Source organism: Saccostrea echinata, unplaced genomic scaffold (genome assembly GCF_033153115.1).
Source record: "Saccostrea echinata isolate AGI-Se365-2 ecotype Australia unplaced genomic scaffold, CSIRO_AGI_Sech_v1 ptg000001l, whole genome shotgun sequence".
Classification (NCBI taxonomy): domain Eukaryota; kingdom Metazoa; phylum Mollusca; class Bivalvia; order Ostreida; family Ostreidae; genus Saccostrea; species Saccostrea echinata.
The window spans coordinates 43,569,370-43,593,359 of NW_026889750.1; the positions used below are offsets into that span (position 1 = coordinate 43,569,370).

The window sequence follows — 23,990 nt, forward strand, 5'->3', positions numbered from 1 at the left end:
ACCACACTGGAGGTTTTCATCGTAGATTGGAATGTTTCTCAGCCAAAGCACACATAAACAAACTCTTTTTACATCATTTCATGGGGACAAGTTTGTTAAATACATTTGAAATAAGCCACAGTTCTGCACAGACTTAAATTGGAACAAAGATGTTAGAATGATGGCAAATTCAGCAGAGATTTAACTGTATCTGTTAACAGGTAAAATATGCTACCGGTACTTCGATAAATATTATTATTGTGTTTATCTGCAAATTTAAATAGATTATCACTGTGTTCAGGTATCTGATTTTATGGCAGGTAAGTCCATATATTGGATAATTCATGAAAAAGATGGCTATCAGTTGCTTATTTTAATGTAAGTTGCTTATTTTTATGTAATTTTTATGTTTAATTCCACAGCATTTTACCTCAGTTATACTTTATTGTTCATTATTATTCATTGAGAGTGCAAATTAAACTATATTTTTTTCAAATATTAGTATATCAGAAAACAAGATTTTTTAAAGCTATATAATAGCATATCTGAGCTAAAAAAATAAGGGAACATGAGATTGAGTGTAGATAAACATGATGCATGTTATTTACGTTCAAATTAAAATTTTCACCGATTTTGAACTTGAATAACCTCATGTTTCCATAGTCAAATTGACTTTAAACTGTGCCCGTTATTTAATTGCGGACTCAGTAAATAAATCGGTTATTTTTTTAAATTTCTAATATCTTTGAAATGAGATTGATTTAGATTGTGTAATTTACAGGAATGTCCTATCTTTATATAAAGTAATAAAACAAATAGAAAGATCATTTTAATTTTAGTTAGTCTGAACTAATAAAAAATATGCCATATATGCATGACTTTAAAAATCAATAATTATCATAAATACTGTACACAATTCTCTGTGTATTTCAATTGACAAAGTTACAATTTGATCTTTATATCTTTCAGGATTCCCCAGTTGAACAAGAATATGTTTTTTTCCATTTTGAATTTCACAAAATTGAATTCAGAGAAAGATCTTGCAATTAAAATTATGGATGTTCTGGGTGCTTTTGCTTTTACACATTTACATATACACAACAAATCAAAATACTATTTCTCCTCCTTTTTAGGCTCATCAGATTTTATACACAATATAGAGCATACAAAATAAAGCATATATTTTTCCAACTGCATATGATATACAAAACAAAGACATAGATATCAAATAATAATTACAAATTGGATTTTCAAAGAGCTGTAGCTTTGTATAAAAATTTACCCAATTTACCCTTCTCCTCATTTGATAAGAAAATATTATAAATGTTCAGGTAGGTATCAGATTTTAGATAATTAAAAAGATATTATTCTGTTTCTGATGGGTTAATAATAAAATTACCGGTATATGTAGAATTCACGAAACATTGAACATATAATTTGTACTGTATTGTCAGATTCTAAACTTATAGAAAAATATGTCAAATTAAATGTTCAAGTTTTTAGAATTCATAAAAAGAAAATTGATTCATTTTGCGTTATTTGCAGAATTTTCCCTATCAATCATCCCACATTTAATTCTCCCCTGCCAAGGAATTTCTAAAGAGGAATGAAATTAAAATATTAATTCATTTTTTGTAAATATTCAGGTTTCATCTGGACCTAAATAGCATGTCAATTTTTGAATCATTACTGATTTAAAGCATCATAAATATTTCTTGTTGAGTTTACTGTCCATAATTTAGTACAATGGGATTTTTTGTAGATTTGTCAGGACTTATGAATCATTATTTATATTTTTTAAGTGACTTGACCTTGAATCAAGTGAAGTCACAATCACCATCTTTTGGTTCCCTACTTTCACCAACAGATTCTGTCCCCCAGTCTTTCTGTGTGTAAACTTATTTTCCAGAAGAAATCTCAAAAAGTCTTTTACCCTTTGCAATGAAATTTTATATCATAACTCGGCATATAAAAAAGTTTAGGTCAAATGTCAAAGTTCAAGGTCAGAAAATCATATATTACATTAAGTAAGTGTTAAGTAATTTCCAGATGATAACATTATTATAAGTTCTTTTTAGCTTTTGCAATGAAACAAGGTGATGACTTTAACTTGCAAAAGACCATTAAGTCTGATTTTGGGGACCAAAAGTTGAAAGGTCAAGGCCAAACCTTGTTTTCTTCCTCCATCTGCATTTTTGTTAGGTCTTCCACTTATTTTGTACTTAAGAGGGCAATATAAATTCCCTGAAATAGCTTAATTTAAATAAGATACCATTATCAGGATGCTACAGTCAAACCTCGTTATCTCGAACTTGATGGGACCGAGAAAAAAATTCAAGATATCCAAGGATTCAAGATATTCAGGGTAAAATACTTAATGAATAAGAGGTTGGGACTTCCAAATCACTTTGACATATCCATGGTACCGGTATTCCAGATATCAGTGTTCGAGATACCAAAGTTCAACTGTATTTTTAATTTCTTTAATATGACTGATCAAGACTCCAGCTGAGCTAGAATTTTAGCTCACCAAAACCACTGGAGTAGAAAAGACAAAACTATGTTAATGCTTCAATCCTTAATGATTAAGAGTTGAATAGTTTATGTGAGAGCTACCCTGGGAGTAGGGGGGAACTAAATAGGGCTCCAAGTTTAATGTCTTCTACTCAAGAACAGCATCATCGGAAACCCATGCACGGTTGATTATGCTTCATGACGGGGAGAGGAACTGAAGTGTAATCAAAAGTGGGTTTCTGGTGATGCAGGAACCACAGGGCCATTATTAATCATATCTATCTGCAAGCTTCATCAGGTAGTGCAGATTGTAACAGTTGCTCAAATCATAGAATATGGTTTTGGACAGGATTTGTGAGTTTTTATATATTTTATTATTAGATATGTCTGGACTCATGAGTCAGAAGCTTGATGAGCTGTTCACTGCCCTGACCCAGAACACACCAATAACAAATACCCTGATTCAACAGGCAAAGCAGGAATATGACAGAATAAGGGTAAGGCGTCCACATGCAAAGTAAAGGAAACAAGAACTGTGCATTAGAGGAATACTGAAAATAAAACATATGATAACCTATCTGGCCTTAAGCTGTAAGTCTGTATGAAATCAATTTGATGATTTATTGGATTAAACAAGTGTGAGGTGCTCAGGACAACGAAATATTTTACCTTTAGAAAGGATTTCTGAATAATCAATACACCAATACAAGGAGCTTAACTATCCACTCTTAGTATATTTGCAACAATGTGTGGTTGCAAATGAAGCATTTTAAAAAACTATATGTTCCTCAAGATCAAAAAATTGTGAGACAAGTTTTCTGATGAAACTTTTGATAGAAAATATATTTGGATAAGGTGTATCATTCAGTTCAACACTAATACATAATTTTTATGTAAATGCAACAAATTTTAATATCTTTCATATTTATGTGTCTGACCTGAAGGGGGGAAACGTATTGTTTTGGCATAAGTTTGTCTGTCTTAAGTCACCTATATATGTCTTTGTGTCACAAAACCATATCTAGACTATAACTCTCCTGGATTGGAAATACAATTGAACTTCGGTATCTCGAACACGGTTATCTCGAATACCATGGATATGTCGAAGTCATTTTGAAGTCCCAACTGCTGATTCCTTAAGTATTTTACCTCAAACTTCGGGCTTTATGGACCATGGGTATTGGCCTGGATAGCTCAGTGGTTAGAGCATCTGACTAGTACTGTAATGCAGGGGTCCTGGGTTTGATTCCCGGTCCAGCCATACATTTATGTTTTCTTCATGCATTTCTCCTTTCCTACTACATTTGGTGGCCAGTGTGGGGGGCAATGTTCAGGTTATGTAATGTGTAAATTAGTAATTCCTGACAGGGCCCTAGAACTTGTGTCTTTGAGGGCAAAGACAGTGTAAGGAGGGAGGAATGTGGAAGTTCGGGCTTTACAGACAGTGGACATCGGCCTGGATAGCTCAGTGGTTAAAGCACCTGACTAGTAATACAGGGGTCCCAGGTTTGATTCCCGGTCCACCCATATGTTTTCTTCATGCATTTCTCCTTTCCTACTACATTTGGTGGCCAGTGTGGGGGGCCATGTTCAGGTTATGTTATGTGTAAATAAGTAATTCCTGGCAGGGCTCTAGAACTAATGTGTCTTAAAGGTCGAAGACAGTTTAAGGAGGGAGGAATGTGGAAGTTCGGGCTTTATGGACTGTGGACATCGGCCTGGATAGCTCAGTGGTTAGAGCACCTGATTAGTAATACAGGGGTCCCAGGTTTGATTCCCGGTCCACCCATATGTTTTCTTCATGCATTTCTCCTTTCCTACTACATTTGGTGGCCAGTGTGGCGGGCTATGTTCAGGTTATGTTATGTGTAAATTAGTAATTCCTGGCAGGGCCCTAGAACTTGTGTCTTCAAGGTCGAAGACCATTTAAGGAGGGAGGAATGTGGAAGTTTGGACTTTATGGACCTTGGACATGGGCCTGGATAGCTCAGTGGTTAGAGCATATGACTAGTATTTTAATGCAGTGTTAGAGCATCTGACTAGTATTTTATTGCAGGGGTCCCTGGTTTGATTCTTGGTCCAGCCATGCAATATATTTTCTTCATGCATTTCTCCTTTCCTACTACATGTATATAGTAATGGCCAATTTGGGATAAGAGATTTGTGGGGAAAAAATCATGTTATTCTTGAATAATGCCTTCAAGGTATTAATGACCTACCAAATTTAGATGTTTAAAAAATAACTAAAATTTTTTCTCCACAATAACATATTTGTCTCTTTTCAAAAATTGACCATCACTGTATGCTCTTGACAATTTGATAAAATCTTCATGAAAGACATTTAGAGCTGTATCATATATAACTTCATTTGTTTGTTTAACAATAAAAAAAATAATTGTTTCTCCACAACTTAAATAATAATTTCTTAAATTAAAAATTTCTTATTTTGAAATGATCATGTGACAGGAAGTAGCTGTCCGAGGGGAGCAGGGCAGGGCATCAGCTGAGGGCATGAAATGTCCTAACTGTAAAAAGGACCTCCCAATACAGCGACAGACAAAACTGATTGAATCGGAAAATGAGATTACCAGACTCCGACAAGAACTTCAGCTCAAGATTAGCATGTGTCAAGATTTGGAGGACAAGATTCAGAGATTACAGACCCTGCAGAAGTATGTGTTGATTCTCTCTGTCATTTTTAATTTTCTTGTCTTTCATCCTCATTCTCAAAAACTCATTTTAATTTAAACACTATGATTACAGGGGAAGTAACTCAAACATGGGAGGAGATACACTTCTTCAGATCAGTGAGATTTATAACAGACTTTTTGCGGAGCAATGGCTACAGGCTTACGAGTTCATGGACAACAACCTTAACCAAAGAGAGGACAAAGTATTGGACATTCTGCAGAGGATACTCAGGGTAGGATCACTCAAACTAAAAATGACCCAATTCAAAAATTTATTTCAAAAGGAATCATGTATACATGTTACAGTGTTGAATTATCATTAATATCTTATGCACTAACTCTTAAAGGATAAAAACTGTGCATAATTCTGTATGAAAGATCAAAAGGATTATTTGTAAAAAGAATAAAAAGCAAACACTTAATTAAATGATAATATTAATGGACTGAAATGAAATGTTTTTTACTTTACTTCCCTGATCAGGCAGCCTACGAGTTTTGTAAAGACATCTCTGATGCTCAGATAAAGAATGTAGAGGGAGAAATTTACTGCCCCCTTTCAACCGTAAGGATATTATATTTTGTAATTTACACAAAAATGAACACTGTATGCAGAAAAAAGAATTTAAGTCAGAAAATAGCCTCCTTGAAAATAATTGAATGCAAAAGCAACTACATTTTATGTTTTAGTGGACAGAAGACAAGAGACTGGAGTTTTCAGTTACTCCTCGATCGAAAACCTCTTCTTCCATCAGTAGTCTGGCCAAGCAATACCGAGACATGGCCTCAACAGAGTGTATCCCTATCCTACAGGAGGTAAGTATCTGGTACAGTGTACAAAAATAGAGAGACATGGCCTCAACAGAATGTATCCCTATCCTACAGGAGGTAAGTATCTGGTACAGTGTACAACAATACAGAGACATGACCTCATCAGAGTTTATCCCTATCCTACAGGAGGTAAGTATCTGGTACAGTGTACAACAATACAGAGACATGACCTCATCAGAGTTTATCCCTATCCTACAGGAGGTAAGTATCTGGTACAGTGTACAACAATACAGAGACATGACCTCATCAGAGTTTATCCCTATCCTACAGGAGGTAAGTATCTGGTACAGTGTACAACAATACAGAGACATGGCCTCATCAGAGTTTATCCCTATCCTACAGGAGGTAAGTATCTGATACAGTGTACAGCAATACTGAAAGTTGACCTCCTCAGAGTGTATTTCAATCCTATACAAGACTTCCTCTTATATCCTTATCCAACAGGAGGTAAGTATGGTATAATGTGCATCAATACAGAAATGTGGTCTCCTCAGCAGAATGTGTTCCTATCCTACAGGACAGCACAGTGTGTAGCAACACAAAACATAGCCCCCCCCCCCCCAATGTATCCCTATCCTACAGAAAATAAGGATCTGACATTACAGAACTTAGTACTAGAACATCATTAACATGAGTAAGGTAAGGATATGGGAAAAAATAAACAACCTTATGAATAGAGTGAGAGTTGAGTTTGTCTTCTTTGTATTAAAAATGGTGTCAAGTAATGAACAATGTACAATAATTCTACTGAGAAATAAAGAAGGAGAACTAACTAAAACATAATTTCTTACAGACTTTCCTTAAAGAAGTCCTGCCTGAATTCCTGGATGTGCAGTATGTAAATGAGCCGGTGGTGGTCAGATATACACAGAAATGTGTGGAAGTCACATGGTACATGTGTATACAGTCACCTCAGCTGCACCTTATCACCAAGGTCATACGAAAGTCAACGTTTGACACCAAGCTGTTTAGTTATTACACTGTGGCAGGAGACAAAATGGACTTTGTTGTCTGGCCAGCAGTGGTTCAAGGAGAAAATGAAAGAACTGTCTCCAAAGGGGTCGCCCAGGCCATGGATAATAATCGGTCACATTCCTCCATAAAGGCATCAATATATTCTCATCAGACCGAAAAATCCCCACAACCCCAGGAGCATATGACACCACAGCAAAAGGGCCACATCTCTCCTGCTGGTTCTCTCAACAATCCAGCTCTAGGAGGCACACCATGGGGTTCACAGTTTTATGGCTCCAACAGAGGTACTCCTTCAGTAGATCTACCTCCAACTCCTACAGAGGACCCTCCTCCCAGTCCAAAGGGTGTGACAAAAGTAGCTTCCAGAGCTAGTGTGGCTGTACCTGACAAAAGTGAAACAGAGGCAGTGAGATCCAAGATGGGAAGGAGCACAGCAAAACCCCAAAATTCTGATACAGAGCAGGCCAAAAGTCGGAGAGCTTCTATAGACAAACAGAGAGGGACAGTCAATGGGAATCCAAAGAGCCCAAAGACAGTGCTAGATAGTCCTGTCCCTCATTCCCAGAGGGGCACTGCACACAGGGACTCCAGATATAGTCCCCCACTGGAAACCATGTCACTGACCAAAGCCTGGAGGGAATCTCGAGCTCAGCCAATGAGTAAGCCTGGAAAAACATAGCCAAATCATATCAGCCAACAAGAAAGCCTGGAAAAACATAGCCAAATCAAATCAACCAATGAGAAAGCCTGGAAAAACATAGTTAACACTATATGATCAATGTATGACCTCTTAAAACTTGAAACAGCTAATCATTGGTCAATACTAGCTGATGCAGTCTACAATAAACAGATGGAAGAAAGGAATGTCAGTTTAACATTTTATCTTTGGTAATGTGCATGTGTCCTGTGGTTCACATACATTTACATAATAATGATTTGTATATATATTACATACAATGTATGATTCAAATATAATTCTTCCCTAAGATATACCCGGTAAAGAACATTTTTCTTGTTATAAGACAAGATGTAAACAGTGTGTTTTTCTAATCTATATATGAACACGTTAAAACTACTGATACTATATAATATCCTACTTTGAAACAAAATTCGTATTTTTATATTGTTACCATTTTTTCATTTTTGGTTGATTCTTTGTTAGATGTGTTGGTTTTATAATATGTTTTATATTTATTGGATTGTTCCAATTTTTTTTTTCAATGGGAGCATATCAAGCATCAATGATTTTATCTCCACCATTACAAGTGTTATTTGCTAATATGTACTTGACCTGGTATTATTCTTAGAACTACTCTTTATTGGTTTTATATTTCATTCAAAAGTTAATATATATAATTAAATATGTAAACATTTATTAACAAAAGCAAAATATGCAAATTTAAGAGATTAGTAATTGAGAGTTGATGAAATCTTGATGATATGGCTGACCATGTCACTTGTTGCCTTTTAAACTCCTCTTTTTGTTATTTTATTAATTAAACTTACAAAAATATAACTTTCTGAATCATTTATCAATAAGATTTAAAAGGTTTTATTTCCTTATGTTTGATAATTTTAAAGATATAATTGATCAACAGTGCAAGACTGGAAAAATACTTACAAAAGGAGCCATTGAGATACTGCAAGATTCAAAGTTAATCACATTATGCCACCCAATCTTTTTAAGAGAAAAAAAATGTTTGGAGAGAATTTCAGTGAAAATCTTACTCTAATGACAATGACCACCTAAAGAATTGTCCTGAATGTTACACTGATGTTAACAATCTTCTTAAAGAGTTGTCTAAATCAAGTGATTATTGACTTTGATACACTAGTAACTACTAATAAGTTTTTAGTAGTCTATTTTTATCTGCAAAGGTAGTACATGTATCTTGGACAAACCTGGTTGAACTAGTATCTCCTATTGGGCATATTAAAAACTGTGCATGGTAAAAATTGCATCCAAGAACTCAAAATCCTTAGTTTTACACTGTATTTTTCTGTGACCTTCAAATGACTTTACGTCAGATTCATAATTAATCCTCCAGTCATAAGCAGTTTCTGTCAAACATGATCTAAAGGTTTTCCGTCCAAGAGTTACATGTATGGATCTTATAAAAAACTGAACACGACAGCCACCTTGATTCCCTTCTCTGTCATGATCAAATCATATCAGTTCCTTCATGTCAAGTATCATCTTTTTATGTTCAAAAATACAGATCTAGACATTAATTTTCCATTTCCTATCCTTGTGACCTTAACCTTATCAAAATGACCTTAAGTCAGGGTCATAACATGCCCTGATCATAAGTTACCCTTGTACCAAGTTTGAGCTTCTTTTGCTTCTCCATCACTTAAGTCACACATCACATAATAATTTCACACTATTTATCCTTCTCGCTATAGTTAAAATAGCCTGACTCAACATTCACTTTCAATAAACAAGCATCTGACCAAATGCAAGGTTTCTAAGTTGTTTACTTTAATGATTATGGGCAAGGTTTAAGTTACAGAAACAAGAGAGAGACCAAAAATATATGCTCCTGAAACTTTTATCACAGAAGCAAAAAAAACCAAAGCAGGGCCTAGTTGTCTAAATACTAATTACCCATATGTGCAAAATTCTCATCTCCATCATAAAAAAAGGATCACAGATATATTTTTTTCATATGAAAGCATCATCATTATGTGATTTAATGCCAAAAATTATGAAACTAATTAAAACAGATAATTTAATCTTTCAACATAATGAATGAGCTTCCCATGTGGTAAAATAAGGGGTTAATGTCCGCTAAATGTGTAGGTGTAATAGTTAGGGTATACAATCAATTTATACACTTTTTAAGCATATTTTTACATAAATTACATGAATCATTAGCTCCTGCACCTGACACCAATATCTTATAAATTCTGGGCCAAGGTTTTTTGTGTAAGGACACCATCAATCTTTTATCCAGTGTGTGTGCACTAACTTCTCTTCCTTATAGCACATTTAAAATGTTCCTTTAATACCCTATTGATGATGGAGTGAAAAAAAAGAAGTTTTTTTAGCTTTCAAAAATTTTTATAACAACCTTGTCAGATGCATTGACAAAACTTTTACAATTACGTTACAATAAAAGCATAACAATAACTTATGTTCACACCTTTCATACATAACAGTTGTGTGATCATCATTTTAAAATTATCCTATTAAGATCTTCTCCTTGAAAAATGAAAAACAAAGGCTAGAGGCATGCATCCTTTTATTGATTTGACATTTGATTCCAATGTCAAATAGTTTTCTTCTTTGAGGCTGATTTGAATATTTTTTAATAGAGCCATGCTTTAGTCTTGAGTCATGTTTGAGACTCTAGTTTACCGGTATTATATGGGTGGTACTATTTTGTCTACTACTTATTCAGGATCACCAAGTGTTAAACCTGAATGAGGAATGATGGATCTTATAAATTATAGTCACAATCCCCAGCTAAATAATATTTAAAACAATTAAGTCAAGCCAATAGCAAACTAAAAGCAAAATTTAGAAAATATATCTCTGCATCAATGTGATTTACTAATAATTAAATGTACAAGAGATTTAAATAAATGTGAGGTATGCTCCAATACATTGTATAGGAAGGGGAAATATATTTTTTAATCTAAGAGTGGAGGCAGCAGATTTAATTCACTACTAGTGAGTGGTTCTATTCTGTTTAAATCTACCACATAATACCATGATAACATAGGTTAAACTTTCAAAGCTATACTTAAGGATTTTCTGACAGATATTGATAATACATGCACATATATATGTTAAAATATGTTTTTACAAACTTCCCCTACACAGTTTTGCTAAAAGCTCTTAATTTTACCCACAGAATACACTGTATACAACAATGACAGGTCTGTCTGCATCAAGCAATCTGATTGGTTCTATAATCTGTGCCATCATATCTACCATAGTCTAGATAAATTACAGTACACTACATAGTAAAGAGTCACTTTTAAATTAATATCTTTCATCATTTGTGAAGAAGCAAGAATAATTTCTTGACATTCAAAGCTAAAAACAATTTCAGCTAAATACATGTATATGGTACTTATTCTGCTTCTTGTCTGCTAATTCATCTATACGCTAAAATACTTCTAGTATTCAAACTAAGACTTCATTTTAAAACTAGATTTAAGTGCACCAATTTATTTTGCACTAATCAATTAAATAGGAAGATTGCACTTAGTTTTGACTATGCTAGTTTATGTATGTTTTACACTGTGTCTGGAAATGAATGTATGTTACTTTAGGATTAAATACTCTTAAATATCTGGTGTAATGCTTCCTGTATAACTGACCTTTTTGAAAGAAAACACATTCAAAAATTTAGTTTGCTAAAGCTGAAAGGGGGGGGGGGGGGGGGAGGGATTTCACACATTTAAAAAGTCTGTAAAAATACACTTCTTAATAAACATTTAAAATATGGTCTTTTTCTATTGGTGTCAGTTGAAAAAATCTTAATTTTCTTGGAAGTAAGGAGTTCTCTTTGAAGTACTCACAGTTCATTCTGAGTCTTTCTCTTAAACATTCTCATTTTATTATACCAACTAAATCACCCTCTTTCCCCAGTCAAACCTCCTTTATTTATCCTGTCATGTTTAAGAGCCTATGGGTAAAATCATAATAGGTTAAATAAAGGTGCTTTATAATAATATTATTGCTTTCTCACAATGCCTTTTTTCCACACAAATTATCGTATATGTCTGTTTATATCGTGAGCCTCATTATCTACATATTGCTTTTACTCAGATATCACAGGTGTCTTCACAGAATGTACAGTTACTAATTATGGTGAGGTAAGGGTGAGAACAAAGGTATATCCTCATCATAGTCCTTTATAACTCTCCTGGCCTGCCTGATGTACTGCTGTTGTTTGTAGTACATTTTAATGGCTCCTTTGAATGCTATGAATGATATTCCTCCCTAAAAAAGAAGAAGGAAAACTGTCATCCAAGTCAGTACTAGATCCCCCATATGATTGTAAACTTCTAATCAGAGCTGGGCACTACTTCAGAAATGACTGCTGCACCCTCACTATGCCAGGACACTCTAAAAACCATTTAGTTTACGTTAGACCCAACTGGCCAGAGAGAAATTCCAGATGTGGTGCAGGTTTAAAATTAATATCATTTTTTAAGGAGATTTAAGTTAATAGCCAAGGAATTTTGGCCTGATCATCTATGAAATGTAGGTCACATTCAGCAATTGAAGCATTAAAGAGCTAAAACCTGATCACTCATGTGTAAAATATAGGTCATATTTGGCAACTGAAGCATGGTGTCATATATCAAAATCATCAATGTTGGACATGAAAAGTCAAAAGAAATAGACCTGATTCAAATGTTATATCATGATCATTCATCATAAAAAATATTTCATATGCAAGATTGATCAATGTAATCTGAGTATAGTCACTTTAGGGGAATAAATGTACATAATAATAAAGCCAGATTTTGATGCTACAACAAAGCTTGCTGTATTGATTGAAATACATTGAACAGGAAGCACGGTCAGGTTCTAAAGATCAAGTGTGAAACTTCTAGCACTGACATACATGTAAAAATCTCATTTTGAGCGAATCGAATAAATATTTTTCAAATTGAATAAGGAGTACCAGTATTTTAACATCAAATAAATTTAAACATGAATGATACTTAATCTTTTTTTCCCAAAAAAGAAAGAAAAGACTGTGAATTCCTACCATCATAGTTCTCTGCATATTGGAGCGAACAGATCTGAACAAGAGATTTCCACACAAGACAGCACAGCTGGGTAAAACCAAAGCCCCACAGACAATGCGTGTGGCTGACACAGGATCCACTATGCGTGTTGTGTCTGCAGGAAGCCTTGGCAGGGTTGACCTTTCCACTGAAGTAAATGCAAATGTTTATGTAAAATTCTGTCTTACTGAAACCAATCCCCACTCCCCTTTGCCCTCTAATCAACAGGACAGAGGAGGGTGGACAGTTTTCATCAGTCTGCACTTAAAATTTACTGAAATGTACCGGTAGATTTTTAAATTTCAATTCAAAGAGCAACATTACAAAAAGGTCATGTCTAACAAGGACCAACCTATGGAGTGACTGAATCAAAATAGTTGCTTTTGAGCTTCAAACTTTGCCATAAAAATTATTATGAAAGAGAAATTTAAGTCACCTTAACATTTTCAACACCCTTTTTGAAAATCATAAAGAAGTCTATTAAGAACATCATCACTATTTTATAAATCTGGTCTTATCACTGCTGAAATAGGTGAATAACAGTAGGGCACTTGCACCTGTTTCACTGCTAATGACCACTGCATTGAACACTTGGTCAGAACTCAATTTCAACTCATGACCGTCATTTTTAATTCCAAAGAATATTATGTTGCCTTTCCTGTTTAGATCAATTCATATAAAGTGTAAATCAGGTACAAACCATTAGTGAAGAGTTTGGTGAGGAACCTGGGGGCATGTCTTCGCCACAGCTTGAGGAGGGCTTCTTCCCACTGAACCATCCTCCCGAGGATTAGGAGGACAGGGATGAGGGGCATGCTGATCAGAAGTAACATTTTATTTTCTACCTCCTCCATAAATGTGTACCCCTCCTCTGTCCCCATCACCTGGTAAATATATCCCAATAGGAATTTAACATAAAATATTTCATAGACATATTTAAATTTATAAACAGAGTGCTTATTCATTTTCTCTATTTACGCTCTGCTCATCTCTACTTTTTCTTTTTGCTGTTTTATGTTCATCTACTGTTCTTATAATATGAGCTAAATTATTAATACATGAGTGTAACAAATGAAAGTATGAAAGGACTCACTCATACAAAAAAAGAGTTTGTAAATTAGTTTCCTTTTAATTTATTTGGTTTTATTTTGATAGTGAAGCAGCTAACAGGTTGTGTTCATAAGAAATGTTATTCTGTTAAGTAAAATTACTGTATCATGAAATCGGGTGTCATAAAAAACAAGGATGATATTAACTTGAAGATCCCAACATTAAACAATTCAAATTTTGCAAAAGAAATAGTGGTACATTATAGATGTTCTATATTTTTATCCAAAGAAAGGTAACTCTGTTTTATACATTTGATCCTCCGAGATGAAATTCATCACTAAACTTGTTATACTGCCACGATTTCTGAATAACGAAAGGTGGTGTTTTATCAAGAATTGACTGTACATTGTTTATGTTTCATGTATAAAAGGCAAATAAGACAAATATAATCAACAGAATCTTACCTCTCAAAGTAAGTAAAGCATTTATTGAAAACTGCAAGTAAGGCTTTATCAGAATGAGAAGAATCTTACCTATAAAAAACTACTATAAATCCAAAAGTAATAAGAATCTTACCTGTAAAACTATTATAAATCCATAGGTAAATATGAATCTTACCTGTAAAACTATTATAAATCCATAGGTAAATATGAATCTTACCTGTAAAACTATTATAAATCCATAGGTAAATAATATGAATCTTACCTGTAATACAACTATAAACCCATAGGTAATAAGAATCTTACCTGTAAAACTACCATAAATCCATAGGTAAATATGAATCCTAACTGTAAAACTATTATAAATTCATAGGTAAATATGAATCTTACCTGTAAAACTATTATAAATTCATAGGTAAATATGAATCTTACCTGTAAAACTATTATAAACCCATAGGTAATAAGAATCTTACCTGTAAAACTACCATAAACCAATAGGTAAAGAAGAATCTTACCTGTAAAACTACTATAAATCCATAGGTAAAGAAGAATTTTACCTGTAATACTTCTATAAATCCATAGGTAAATAAGAATCTTACCTGTAAAACTATTATAAATCCATAGGTAATAAGAATCTTACCTGTAAAACTACCATAAATCCATAGGTAAATATGAATCCTAACTGTAAAACTATTATAAACCCATAGGTAATAAAAACCTTACCTGTAAAACTACTATAAATCCATAGATAATAAGAATCTTACCTGTAATACGACTATAAATCCATAGGTAAATGCACTCCAGTAGACACCAGCACAGAACAACATTCCCACCCCAAAAGGACTTATGTGTTGAATCATTTTATCAAATGTATCCACACATTTTAAAAAGGAACCTGTAAATGATATGAATTTTTGTCATTGTTCCTTGTTTTTTTTCTGTCTTAAAAGAAGAGAGGAGTTATTTATAATGTAAAAATTATTTAAAGAACCCTCTACACACTGCACACAATCTATGCCTATGGTATTTTTTTGAAGTTAGAATAATCTGAAATTTGATGAATTAAAATCTACAATATATTACTAAATGCACATTTACAAAACTCTAACACCTCACTGACTGCAAGGTACTTAGTCTCACAACTGATCATCATGATCATTTACCCAAATCTGGACAAAACTTTTAGCTAGAGATCCATATAAATTTTCCAACAGAAGACTTGCCAAAATCTTGAACAACCATGAAGTGAAACACTATAAAATATCTGATGCCATAATGAGAACAGAGACTTTACCAAACTGGGATACAAATTCTGGGAACATAACTGGTTTCACACAGATGAGAGAACACTATAAACTTATTCAACTATTCAAGGGAATACTTTGAGGTCCAGTGTTTTGACAGGAGATCTACTACCGTAAATCTGGAAATTTTTGCTGTAGATAAATTTTTAGCAAATTTGCGTATGCATTGCATTCGCAAATATATTTTTCTTAAAAATAAATCAAAAAAAAATTTTTTTTTCTAAAGATTACTTAAAGATTACATCGTTATATATATTTTATGTACATGTGTGATTTATGAAAATGTTATGAAAACTTTCAACACTTTGGATGATTTATCTTTTCTAATATTTTTATCTGACTATTGAACGTTGGCGTAGTTTAAAATTGTATGTTTATTCGTAATTTATTGTATGTATATGCGTAACTTACAAATGTTTAAGAAAATTTTAAGAGCTTTTTATATTTTAGTTCAAATGACGATTCGCAAAAATTTTAAACACAAAAATTAATCAACAGACTTTTGACCCAGATTCGCAAAAATAAATCGACGTAAAAATTTCCAGATTTACGGTAGATAGAATGTTCTGTTGTTAACATGATATTGTGCTTATAACCTGGTTTAATGATAGAATTTGTTCCATGTGTTGTCAATGTAGCAAAATAAACAAGGGCAGATAATTCTAAACTACACATGTACTATGTATAATCCAGAGAGTTCCGAACGTCAACATGGCATGTAAATTTAAAGAGAGATAAAAATGTTGAGAAAGTGAGTTGAACGTTTGTCCTTATATGGATTATTTTTTAGAGTAGAAAGTATGCATAAGCTCAGAAAGTTTGTTATGATTAATTTGATACATATTTCTAGTGTAACTCCTTTTGTATTCTTCAAAATTGTTTCGGAGCGGATCTGCTCCAAATTGCTGCATTGCAACTGTATGGGATGTATTCTAACTGTGGTGAGGGCTTGTCTCGAGACACAGATTATTCTAACTAGTGACCTACCAAACTCTGGGAACACTATGATGTATCTTGTTCCACACTGTGGACAAAAAACTTCTGCTGAGCTGTTTCCTTTCTGTTTCTCATCCACCCACCGCTGGAGACAGCTCTGGTGGACCCACTTGGTAGTTCCCCGACATCTACAGGGCTTCACCCACTTAGCTTCCCAGTCATCTTCTACTGTAGCGAAACAAACCCAGCAACACTTCCTACAGCATAAAAAAATATTTTGTAGTAATCAGTTTGGACAGTAATATATCACTGTAATGGTTTGGGCAGTGGATATCGGCCTGGGTAGCTCAGTCAGTAGAGCACCTGACTGTTGATGCAGAGGTCTGGGTTTGATTCCCAGTTCAGCCATACATTTTCTCCTTTCCTGTTACAGATTTGGTGCCGTTGACCACCCCTGGACTTGCAGGTGAAAGTCCTGCCAGGGGCAAATAAGATCTTGGGTTGTGTCTTCAATGGAGAAGACAATTTAAGGAGGGAGGAGTGTAATAGTTTGGGCCATGGTTTAGACCATGGATATTGGCCTGGGTAGCTCAGTCGGTAGAGCACCTGACTAGTGATGCAGGTGTCCCGGGTTCGATTCCCGGTCCAGAAATACATTTCCTCCTTACCTGTTACATAACTAACTAGTTATAATTGTAACGGGGACCGTTACAGATGTTCCCCAAACGCTCCCCAACTCCCTTTTGGTGTCTTATTTCCTGTAAGCTTCATTAAATAAGGCAATGAAGTATATTGATCGTTTTTTCCATTTCACACGCGCACACGTGCATGCATGTGCAGTATGACCATGTCATCCCGTCTATACTATTAATGTATCTTTATATTCTCAGTATCAAAACATTTCATCAAAAATATAAGTTCCGGCTATATCAAGTATACTGGTCATCTTAGCATTGCGCGCACGCGCACCTGCATGCATGTTCATAATGACCATGCCATCTTGTGTACACTTATAATATGTCTGTGTATTCATAGTATCAAAGCTTTTCATCAAAAAATATAAAAGTTACGGCTATATTAAGTATATTAATCATTTAACACATTGCATGCGCGCGCATGTGCATGCATGTGCATGATGTCCACATCATCTTGTCTACACTTGTAATATATCTGTATATTCTTAATATCAAAGCTTTTCATCAAAAAATATAAAAATTACGACTATATTAAATATATTGGTCATTTAACACATTGCATGCGCGCGCACGTGCATGCATATGCATGCATGTGCATGTTGACCATGTCATCTTGTCTACACTTTTAATATATATAAATATTTTGAGTATCAAATCAATTCATCCAAAAATATAAAAGTTACGTCTATATCAAGTAAATTGGTCATTTTACGATTTGCGCGTGCGCGCACGTGCATGCATGTGCATGTTGACCATGTCATCTTGTCTACACTTAATATATCCTTGTATTCTGAGTATCAAAGCATTTCATCAAAAAATATAAAAGTTACAGCTATATTATGTATATTGGTCATTTTACGCATTGCACGCGCACGCACGTGCGTGCATGTGCGCGCAAAACGACCTTCGTTCCGCAAATATACATAACATGCCTAGTAACCCTAAAAAGGTTTTAACTCAATTGGATGTGCAGTTTCCGAGAACACTCGCGGACAAAAAAGTACCGGAGAAGAAATAAGAATAAAAAAGGAACGACTTTACTTTACCGGTCCCCAGAAAAACGCGCTAAAATATATTGTCACCGTAGGCGACTTCCATATATATGAGATCGCGTGAGCGATCGAAAAAAAATGAAAAAATGAGGTTTTAAGCCTTTTGGACCCCAAATTCGAATTCTACAGTCAAAAGTTTAGTTTAAAACTTCTTTTTAAACGAAGTTTTTAACCTTGTTCTCTGAAAAAAAGTAATAAATATTGTTTATTCAGTGAGTAGGAGACAAAACATAATTGTGAACGAAGCGCGTGCGGCGCATGCTTAGTGCCGTTTCTTTCGTACTTAGCCATTTTTTTTATGTAAACAAACCAACGAGATGTCGTCAAAGCTGAATTAAGATCTTGCAAAAAATACAGACGGAACTGATTTCTTAATTAATCTAAAAGAACAAGACACTAACCCTAATCTCTCGGATGGTATGCGAGGACTAACTCAAATCTCCCAGGCGGATGCTAGACCATGTTAGACTAACCCATGTGCGAGGACTAACCCTAATCTTTCGGATGGATGCGAGACTGACCCTAATCAGTCAAAAACTTATGCAAGGACTAACCCTAATCTTTCGGGTGGGTGCAAGACTAACCCTAACCAGTCGAAAAATGTGCAAAACCAACCCCAATCAGTTGAGTGACGTAAATCTTACGTCATAGTGCAATGAGCGCGCGGAACTTGCGGATCTGGGGACCGGTAAAGTAAAGTCTACCCATAAAAAAGAATAATAATAATAATAATAATAATAATAATAAGAAACCGAGTAAAAACAATATGTTCCCAAACTTCGTTTGGGGAACATAATAAACCTGAGACAATACTCTCTTCTGTGTGAAAACATTTAAATCAAACATCTGCACAAACTCCCAAAAGATCTATCAGGGACCTATATACTAACTATTAGTATATAGGTCCCTGGATCTATAAAGGAATCATTTTACTTACAATGTAAAGTAACTATCAACTACTAAACCGTTCAAATATATTTCATGCCTTCATGGCTAGTCATGAGGCAAAACATCAATTGCAGAAAACATACCTCTCATCCTCGGAGGAGAGACGACTGTAGGCCATTCTGTTTTATATTTAGTCAATCTTTTTCAGAAATGCACCGCCCATATTTCATCATTCCATCGTCCCACGATTAGGCAAACAGGCAATTTCTCCAGGCTGTTCTGAATTCAAACATCGGAAGTGAATTTCGCACCATAAATGAGAGATTCCTCCAATCCGGATAGCTCGAGTATCTACATATGAAATCAGGGACGTACATATACTAACTAGTATATAGGTCTCTGATTAAACTTTGTCGCCATAAAAATAATTATTATAAAGTCTTTCACATTACACACGCTTTTTCCTATTTTTTCCAACTCAGATCGGGATCAAAGTCTAAACCAAGGCTCCATTTGACATTTATCATTTTATTTGTTCGTAGATCTACGAAAGAAATGAATTGGAATCAAGAAACAAAGAACAGACTGAACGAAAAAGTTGCACAGAATGTGCAAGACGTAGGCTCCCTTGTAAGACATGTGGTAAAAACGTCGAAATCCAACGAGGTAGGAACGCCCACTCCCACAGCTAGAATTTCCTCGAAGTAGTTTGATTGCCTTGGTGACATGTCTTTGGTCTGTTGGTTAGATATTGATATAACATCCACTTATTTTTGTTTAATCTAGCTGTTGGCACAAGCGGCAAAGAATTTTTCCTGTCAGGAGAACGTCATCCATAATTCATCAGAGGTAACTCTTTCTCTCTCTCTCTCTCTCTCTGAAAACTAACTATTCCGAATTATAATTACATGTAAATACATATTTTCTTTACAGTCATTAAAGAAAATGATAACAATAAAAACTCAGCTAGAATATCAGTAAGTATCAGTGATTCTGAATTTCACTCTTGCTAAATATATTTAGCTCTAACATATACATAATTATAAACAAAATACATTATTGTTAAATAATAAAAAGAATTATGTTATTAGAAAGGAAAATAGTTTTTACACAATATCTTCCAATAAACACGTATTTGCATTTTCTTTTCTTAGAGAGTCAGCAATAGAAAGAAGGTAATAATTCTTTGAGCCTTTATTATACATATATTATACCATATTAATTTTAATTGTAAACCTGGAAATTGGAAGCTATATAGAGAGTACCACTTTTTTTCCAAATCAATAAATTCATTTTTTGTAAAAGACAGAAAAAATAATAATTGAATTAACTTATATGGAGAGAAGTTATAAAAGCTTTTTAAGTCTGATGTCTGAGACAATGTATTAGTAATTATTAATTTTTATGTAAATTAATAGATATTAAGGCTGCTTGCATACAAATTGAGCCTATTCATTAACTGAAAAAAAGTGCATTAAGCTATAATTAATGTACAGAATTCTTCTTTTGCAGCATGAGTACACTTTCTGATATTCAAGAACAGCTCAACTCCATTAATAGATGAAGGAAATTCTTAATCAAAGCAAACCGACTTGAGTTCGCGGAATCAATGCGAATCCAGTGTGATTCAGTTGACCTGTGACCAACATTTCTTTATTATTTAGTGAATGCACACCAGAGGATATTCTGGGAGTTACTTTATTCTAACATCGAAGACAATTAACTCTCTGTTATACATGTATCAAGACAAGGACCCAGATGATCAAGTTGTGAAGAGTTTTCTCCCATTTAGTTCCTTTTTCTGTTCTTAAAAACTGTTATACTGTTAAAAAAAGACTGTGTATTGTGAGGGAAAAAAACGATACTGTAGATTCCTAAATATATGCGAGGAATTAATTATTGCGTAATTTCGAGAGAAGCTCCAGTCGCGAAATAAAATAACTCGCTTTTATTTTTATGGTGCTGAACTCTTTATAAAATCTTATGATCAACCTCCCACTCACGATTTAATATTCCTCGCGATATGACGTCTAAGAGGCATTTCCCGATATTAAGTACTCGCGTAAAATAAGGAATCTACAGTATTGCAATGGATCACAGTATTTCAGAAAAAGATCACATTTCAAATTTTTACATTTAAAGGAAGAATAATGTAGTTTTGAGCAATTCTTTATTAAAAAATCTGCTTCTAGTAGTCTTTTTTACTCTGAAAAACCAAGATTAAAGCAAAAGAAAGATTTAACTTTATCCTTTTTAATTGCAATAAAAAGAAATTTGACTTTTCTATTTGATTTTTAATGCAAAATTTTTAATGTTCAAGCAAATACTTCATTTTAAGACCAAAAGTTGCACATTATATACTTCTGAAAAGTTTTATATTTCTTTTAATGTATGGATGTATCAAACCGATCCCCTCTGCACCACAAAGTATCAATGTATTGATTGTTACACCCCTATTGGGTATGAACAAGAATCACATCTCTTTACAGATATTTTGATTTAATATGATCTATACATCAGTCATCACAAAGTATAAACAAATAAGTTCCACCATATAACATAGTTTTTTATTAATAACCAAACTTATCTTTTATAAAGAGGTTATATTTAGCAGTGAGAAAAGTTGGCTATTTATACACATGTACAAGGTAATACAGTACAATGGAGATAATTGTAGGGGCAATAGAGAATGTTATAAATAGAAAATAAAATGTAATTTCAAAACAATAATTAAAACCACAGTACAGTGTACACATACCACCAATAAAAAGAGCATGTATATTTTATGTTTGGAAAAGATATTTTGAATGTACATAAATAGATGGGAACATGAACATTAATGAACCTCTGTGGATAACAATAACTGTTTCATATATCCATGTTTTATTCTGTGCCCTTGTTAAAGTCGAAAATTGGAATGATGGAAGCACATGTATTAGTAATGGTTATGAGGGATCCATAACTTCTGAGCAAGATGGTCATTCAACATAATCTGTTTTCTTTCCAACAGTACTGAGATTTCAGCACATATATATATTTATATTCCTGATGAACATAATTTATGGTAGCCTTAGGATTTTGTGCTATTATGTGGGGAAATGTTTCTTCAGCATTATACATATATACTGCAAGTAAGCATATAAAATGACACTGCATGCTTCTCTTTACCCCCCCCCCCCCCAACCCCCTCCAAAAAAAAGCCTATTAAAGTATGAGCTTTCAATATTTTTTCACCCTCCTTCCACCCCCAACCCCACTCAAAACACACACATACTACGTTAAGTACATGTATTTGTAAGCTTTAAATATTTTTCCCCCCACTTTTGCAAAAGCATGGGACATTAAATCTTATTCATCTGTCTGTCCATCCATCTATCTCACAGTTTAGCTGACCATCTATCAGTCACAAGAACTTTAACCTTGGTTATAACTTCTGAATGAGAAAAGATAGGGTTTTCAGATGTGCATTTCCCATATACATGTATTCCTATGTATAACTTTGATCTCCTGTTGTTGCCCACCTAACCACAAGGAGGTCATGATTTGAAAAATCTTGAATCTGCACTATACATGTATATCGTCCTTTGTATAACTTTGATCCAGTTATGGCCACACCCAACCACCGGGGTCATGATTTGAACAAACTTGAACCTACAGTATGTAATAAAGCTCTCACATACGTTTCATCTTTTCTGGCCCAGTGGTTCTTGAGGAGAAGATTTGTAAAAAGTCGCCAATTCTTAGTTATCTCCCCTTGAAAGAGGATGTGACACTTCCTGTGAACAAACTTTAAAATCCCCTTTACCACAGGATCCTTTGGCATATATGGTTGAAATCTGGCCAGTAGTTCTGGAGAAAAAGTAAAAAATGTGAACAGTTTACAAATGTTACACACGACAGACAGATGGACAGTCAGACACCAGATACTATTTGATCAGAAAAAGCTAACTTAAGTCTGGCTCAGGTGAGCTAAAATGGCAAAAGCTGATTTTTTTTTAAATTGGTTGGGGGAAGGAGATGTGAAAGATATGTATTTTATTATAATTCTACCTGATGTAGAGTATGCAAATGTACACAGTGAGTGTATAACATTAAATGCCTGCCATCACCTAAATTATAATATCTTCAATAGACCCACAAGATCCCAACCCCCCTCAATTTCACTAGGGATCAGAATTTAATGAAAATTGTTACACCAAAATATCTTTTAAATCCCTACCAATTACACTGTAATATGTTCGATCCAAAAGTCTTGTATGTAAATAATGGAACATAGAGATTCAGAAATATTTTACTTAAGTCATATTTTGATGTGAAACTGAACAAATATCAGGCACTAATTTTTCGACTACAACATAAAAGATTTTTGTATTATTCATATTAGTCTTGTTAAAACCTGTCATTCAAAATTATATACCCAGTACAAAGAAAAGGAAATGAAAGGCTAAAAATGTTCTGAAAACAAACATGTTAACATAAATGAAGTTATAAATGCATACATCAGTGTATTACACTGTATTATGTCTGAATTATGTCAGATATGAGTCAAACCATATCAATCTCTGTTATCAACATCTTACAATTATGACAAAAGTTTAGAAATAAAAAGTAAAAAATTCTTATATATGTACAATTGTACTACAATTATATACCAACATTAATAAATATTTTTTTTTTTTTTTAAAATTCATAGTTATAAATACACAACACAAATTGCTTACTCAGGTGGACAAAAGGCAGAAAAATTGTCAACGAGCAGTAATTTTAAAAACGTCATACCTAAATGTTAGTCATATTGATGATTTTGGCATATTTTTCTTCTTTTGTTACTTTTTGTTCTGTTTACTTTATGTATTGTGAAATCACTAAAATTTTCTTCTTTTGT

General features: G+C 33.9%; 3 protein-coding genes and 1 long non-coding RNA gene across 5 annotated transcripts in view; 2 read left to right on the forward strand and 2 right to left on the reverse strand.

Annotated features, from left to right (window-relative positions):
* Positions 1–2,828: 2,828 nt before the first annotated feature.
* LOC133197684 (uncharacterized) lies at positions 2,829–7,876 on the forward strand. Its single transcript, XM_061333826.1, has 6 exons — positions 2,829–2,990; positions 4,960–5,165; positions 5,257–5,416; positions 5,665–5,745; positions 5,871–5,996; positions 6,805–7,876. Exons 1-6 carry the CDS (start codon positions 2,829–2,831, stop codon positions 7,663–7,665), a joined length of 1,596 nt encoding a protein of 531 aa, XP_061189810.1. The 3' UTR covers positions 7,666–7,876.
* Positions 7,877–10,218: 2,342 nt separating this feature from the next.
* LOC133192199 (E3 ubiquitin-protein ligase MARCHF5-like) lies at positions 10,219–19,431 on the reverse strand. Of its 2 annotated transcripts, none has more exons than XM_061328177.1 (6): positions 19,249–19,431; positions 16,522–16,727; positions 14,995–15,125; positions 13,437–13,624; positions 12,722–12,881; positions 10,219–11,943 (listed from the first exon to the last, which is right to left on the reverse strand). In XM_061328177.1, exons 1-6 carry the CDS (start codon positions 19,281–19,283, stop codon positions 11,803–11,805), a joined length of 861 nt encoding a protein of 286 aa, XP_061184161.1. In that variant the 5' UTR covers positions 19,284–19,431; the 3' UTR covers positions 10,219–11,802. The 2 variants fall into 2 exon arrangements, with proteins under 2 accessions (XP_061184161.1, XP_061184152.1); XM_061328168.1 differs by having other exon boundaries at positions 12,722–12,888; positions 13,441–13,624; positions 19,249–19,430.
* LOC133192248 (uncharacterized) overlaps positions 10,219–23,990 on the reverse strand; it is a 117,622-nt gene continuing 103,850 nt past the window's right edge. Inside the window, exon 2 of the long non-coding RNA XR_009721794.1 lies at positions 10,219–11,114. This is a non-coding gene — a long non-coding RNA (uncharacterized LOC133192248). The remainder of the gene's footprint in view (positions 11,115–23,990) is intronic.
* On the forward strand, positions 19,642–21,347 carry LOC133192237 (BLOC-1-related complex subunit 7-like). Its single transcript, XM_061328231.1, has 5 exons — positions 19,642–19,771; positions 19,892–19,954; positions 20,039–20,082; positions 20,260–20,280; positions 20,618–21,347. The coding sequence occupies exons 1-5, from the start codon at positions 19,661–19,663 to the stop codon at positions 20,667–20,669; spliced, it is 291 nt and encodes a 96-aa protein (XP_061184215.1). The 5' UTR covers positions 19,642–19,660; the 3' UTR covers positions 20,670–21,347.

What these genes read in the sequence shown, in the direction of transcription:
- LOC133197684 (XM_061333826.1), top strand. Translation starts at nt 2,829, where the DNA reads ATGGTTTTGGACAGGATTTGTGAGTTTTTATATATTTTATTATTAGAT. An exon ending in AGGAATATGACAGAATAAGG is followed by an intron (nt 2,991 to 4,959) that starts GTAAGGCGTCCA and finishes ATCATGTGACAG; the next exon opens with GAAGTAGCTGTCCGAGGGGA. An exon ending in TTCTGCAGAGGATACTCAGG is followed by an intron (nt 5,417 to 5,664) that starts GTAGGATCACTC and finishes TTCCCTGATCAG; the next exon opens with GCAGCCTACGAGTTTTGTAA.
- LOC133192199 (XM_061328168.1), bottom strand. Translation starts at nt 19,283, where the DNA reads ATGGCCTACAGTCGTCTCTCCTCCGAGGATGAGAG. An exon ending in GATTTATAGTCGTATTACAG is followed by an intron (nt 13,625 to 14,994) that starts GTAAGATTCTTA and finishes TATATTTACCAG; the next exon opens with GTGATGGGGACAGAGGAGGG. An exon ending in ATATGCAGAGAACTATGATG is followed by an intron (nt 11,944 to 12,721) that starts GTAGGAATTCAC and finishes CTTCTTTTTTAG; the next exon opens with GGAGGAATATCATTCATAGC.
- LOC133192237 (XM_061328231.1), top strand. Translation starts at nt 19,661, where the DNA reads ATGAATTGGAATCAAGAAACAAAGAACAGACTGAACGAAAAAGTTGCA. An exon ending in AAACGTCGAAATCCAACGAG is followed by an intron (nt 19,772 to 19,891) that starts GTAGGAACGCCC and finishes TGTTTAATCTAG; the next exon opens with CTGTTGGCACAAGCGGCAAA. An exon ending in AAAACTCAGCTAGAATATCA is followed by an intron (nt 20,083 to 20,259) that starts GTAAGTATCAGT and finishes TTCTTTTCTTAG; the next exon opens with AGAGTCAGCAATAGAAAGAA.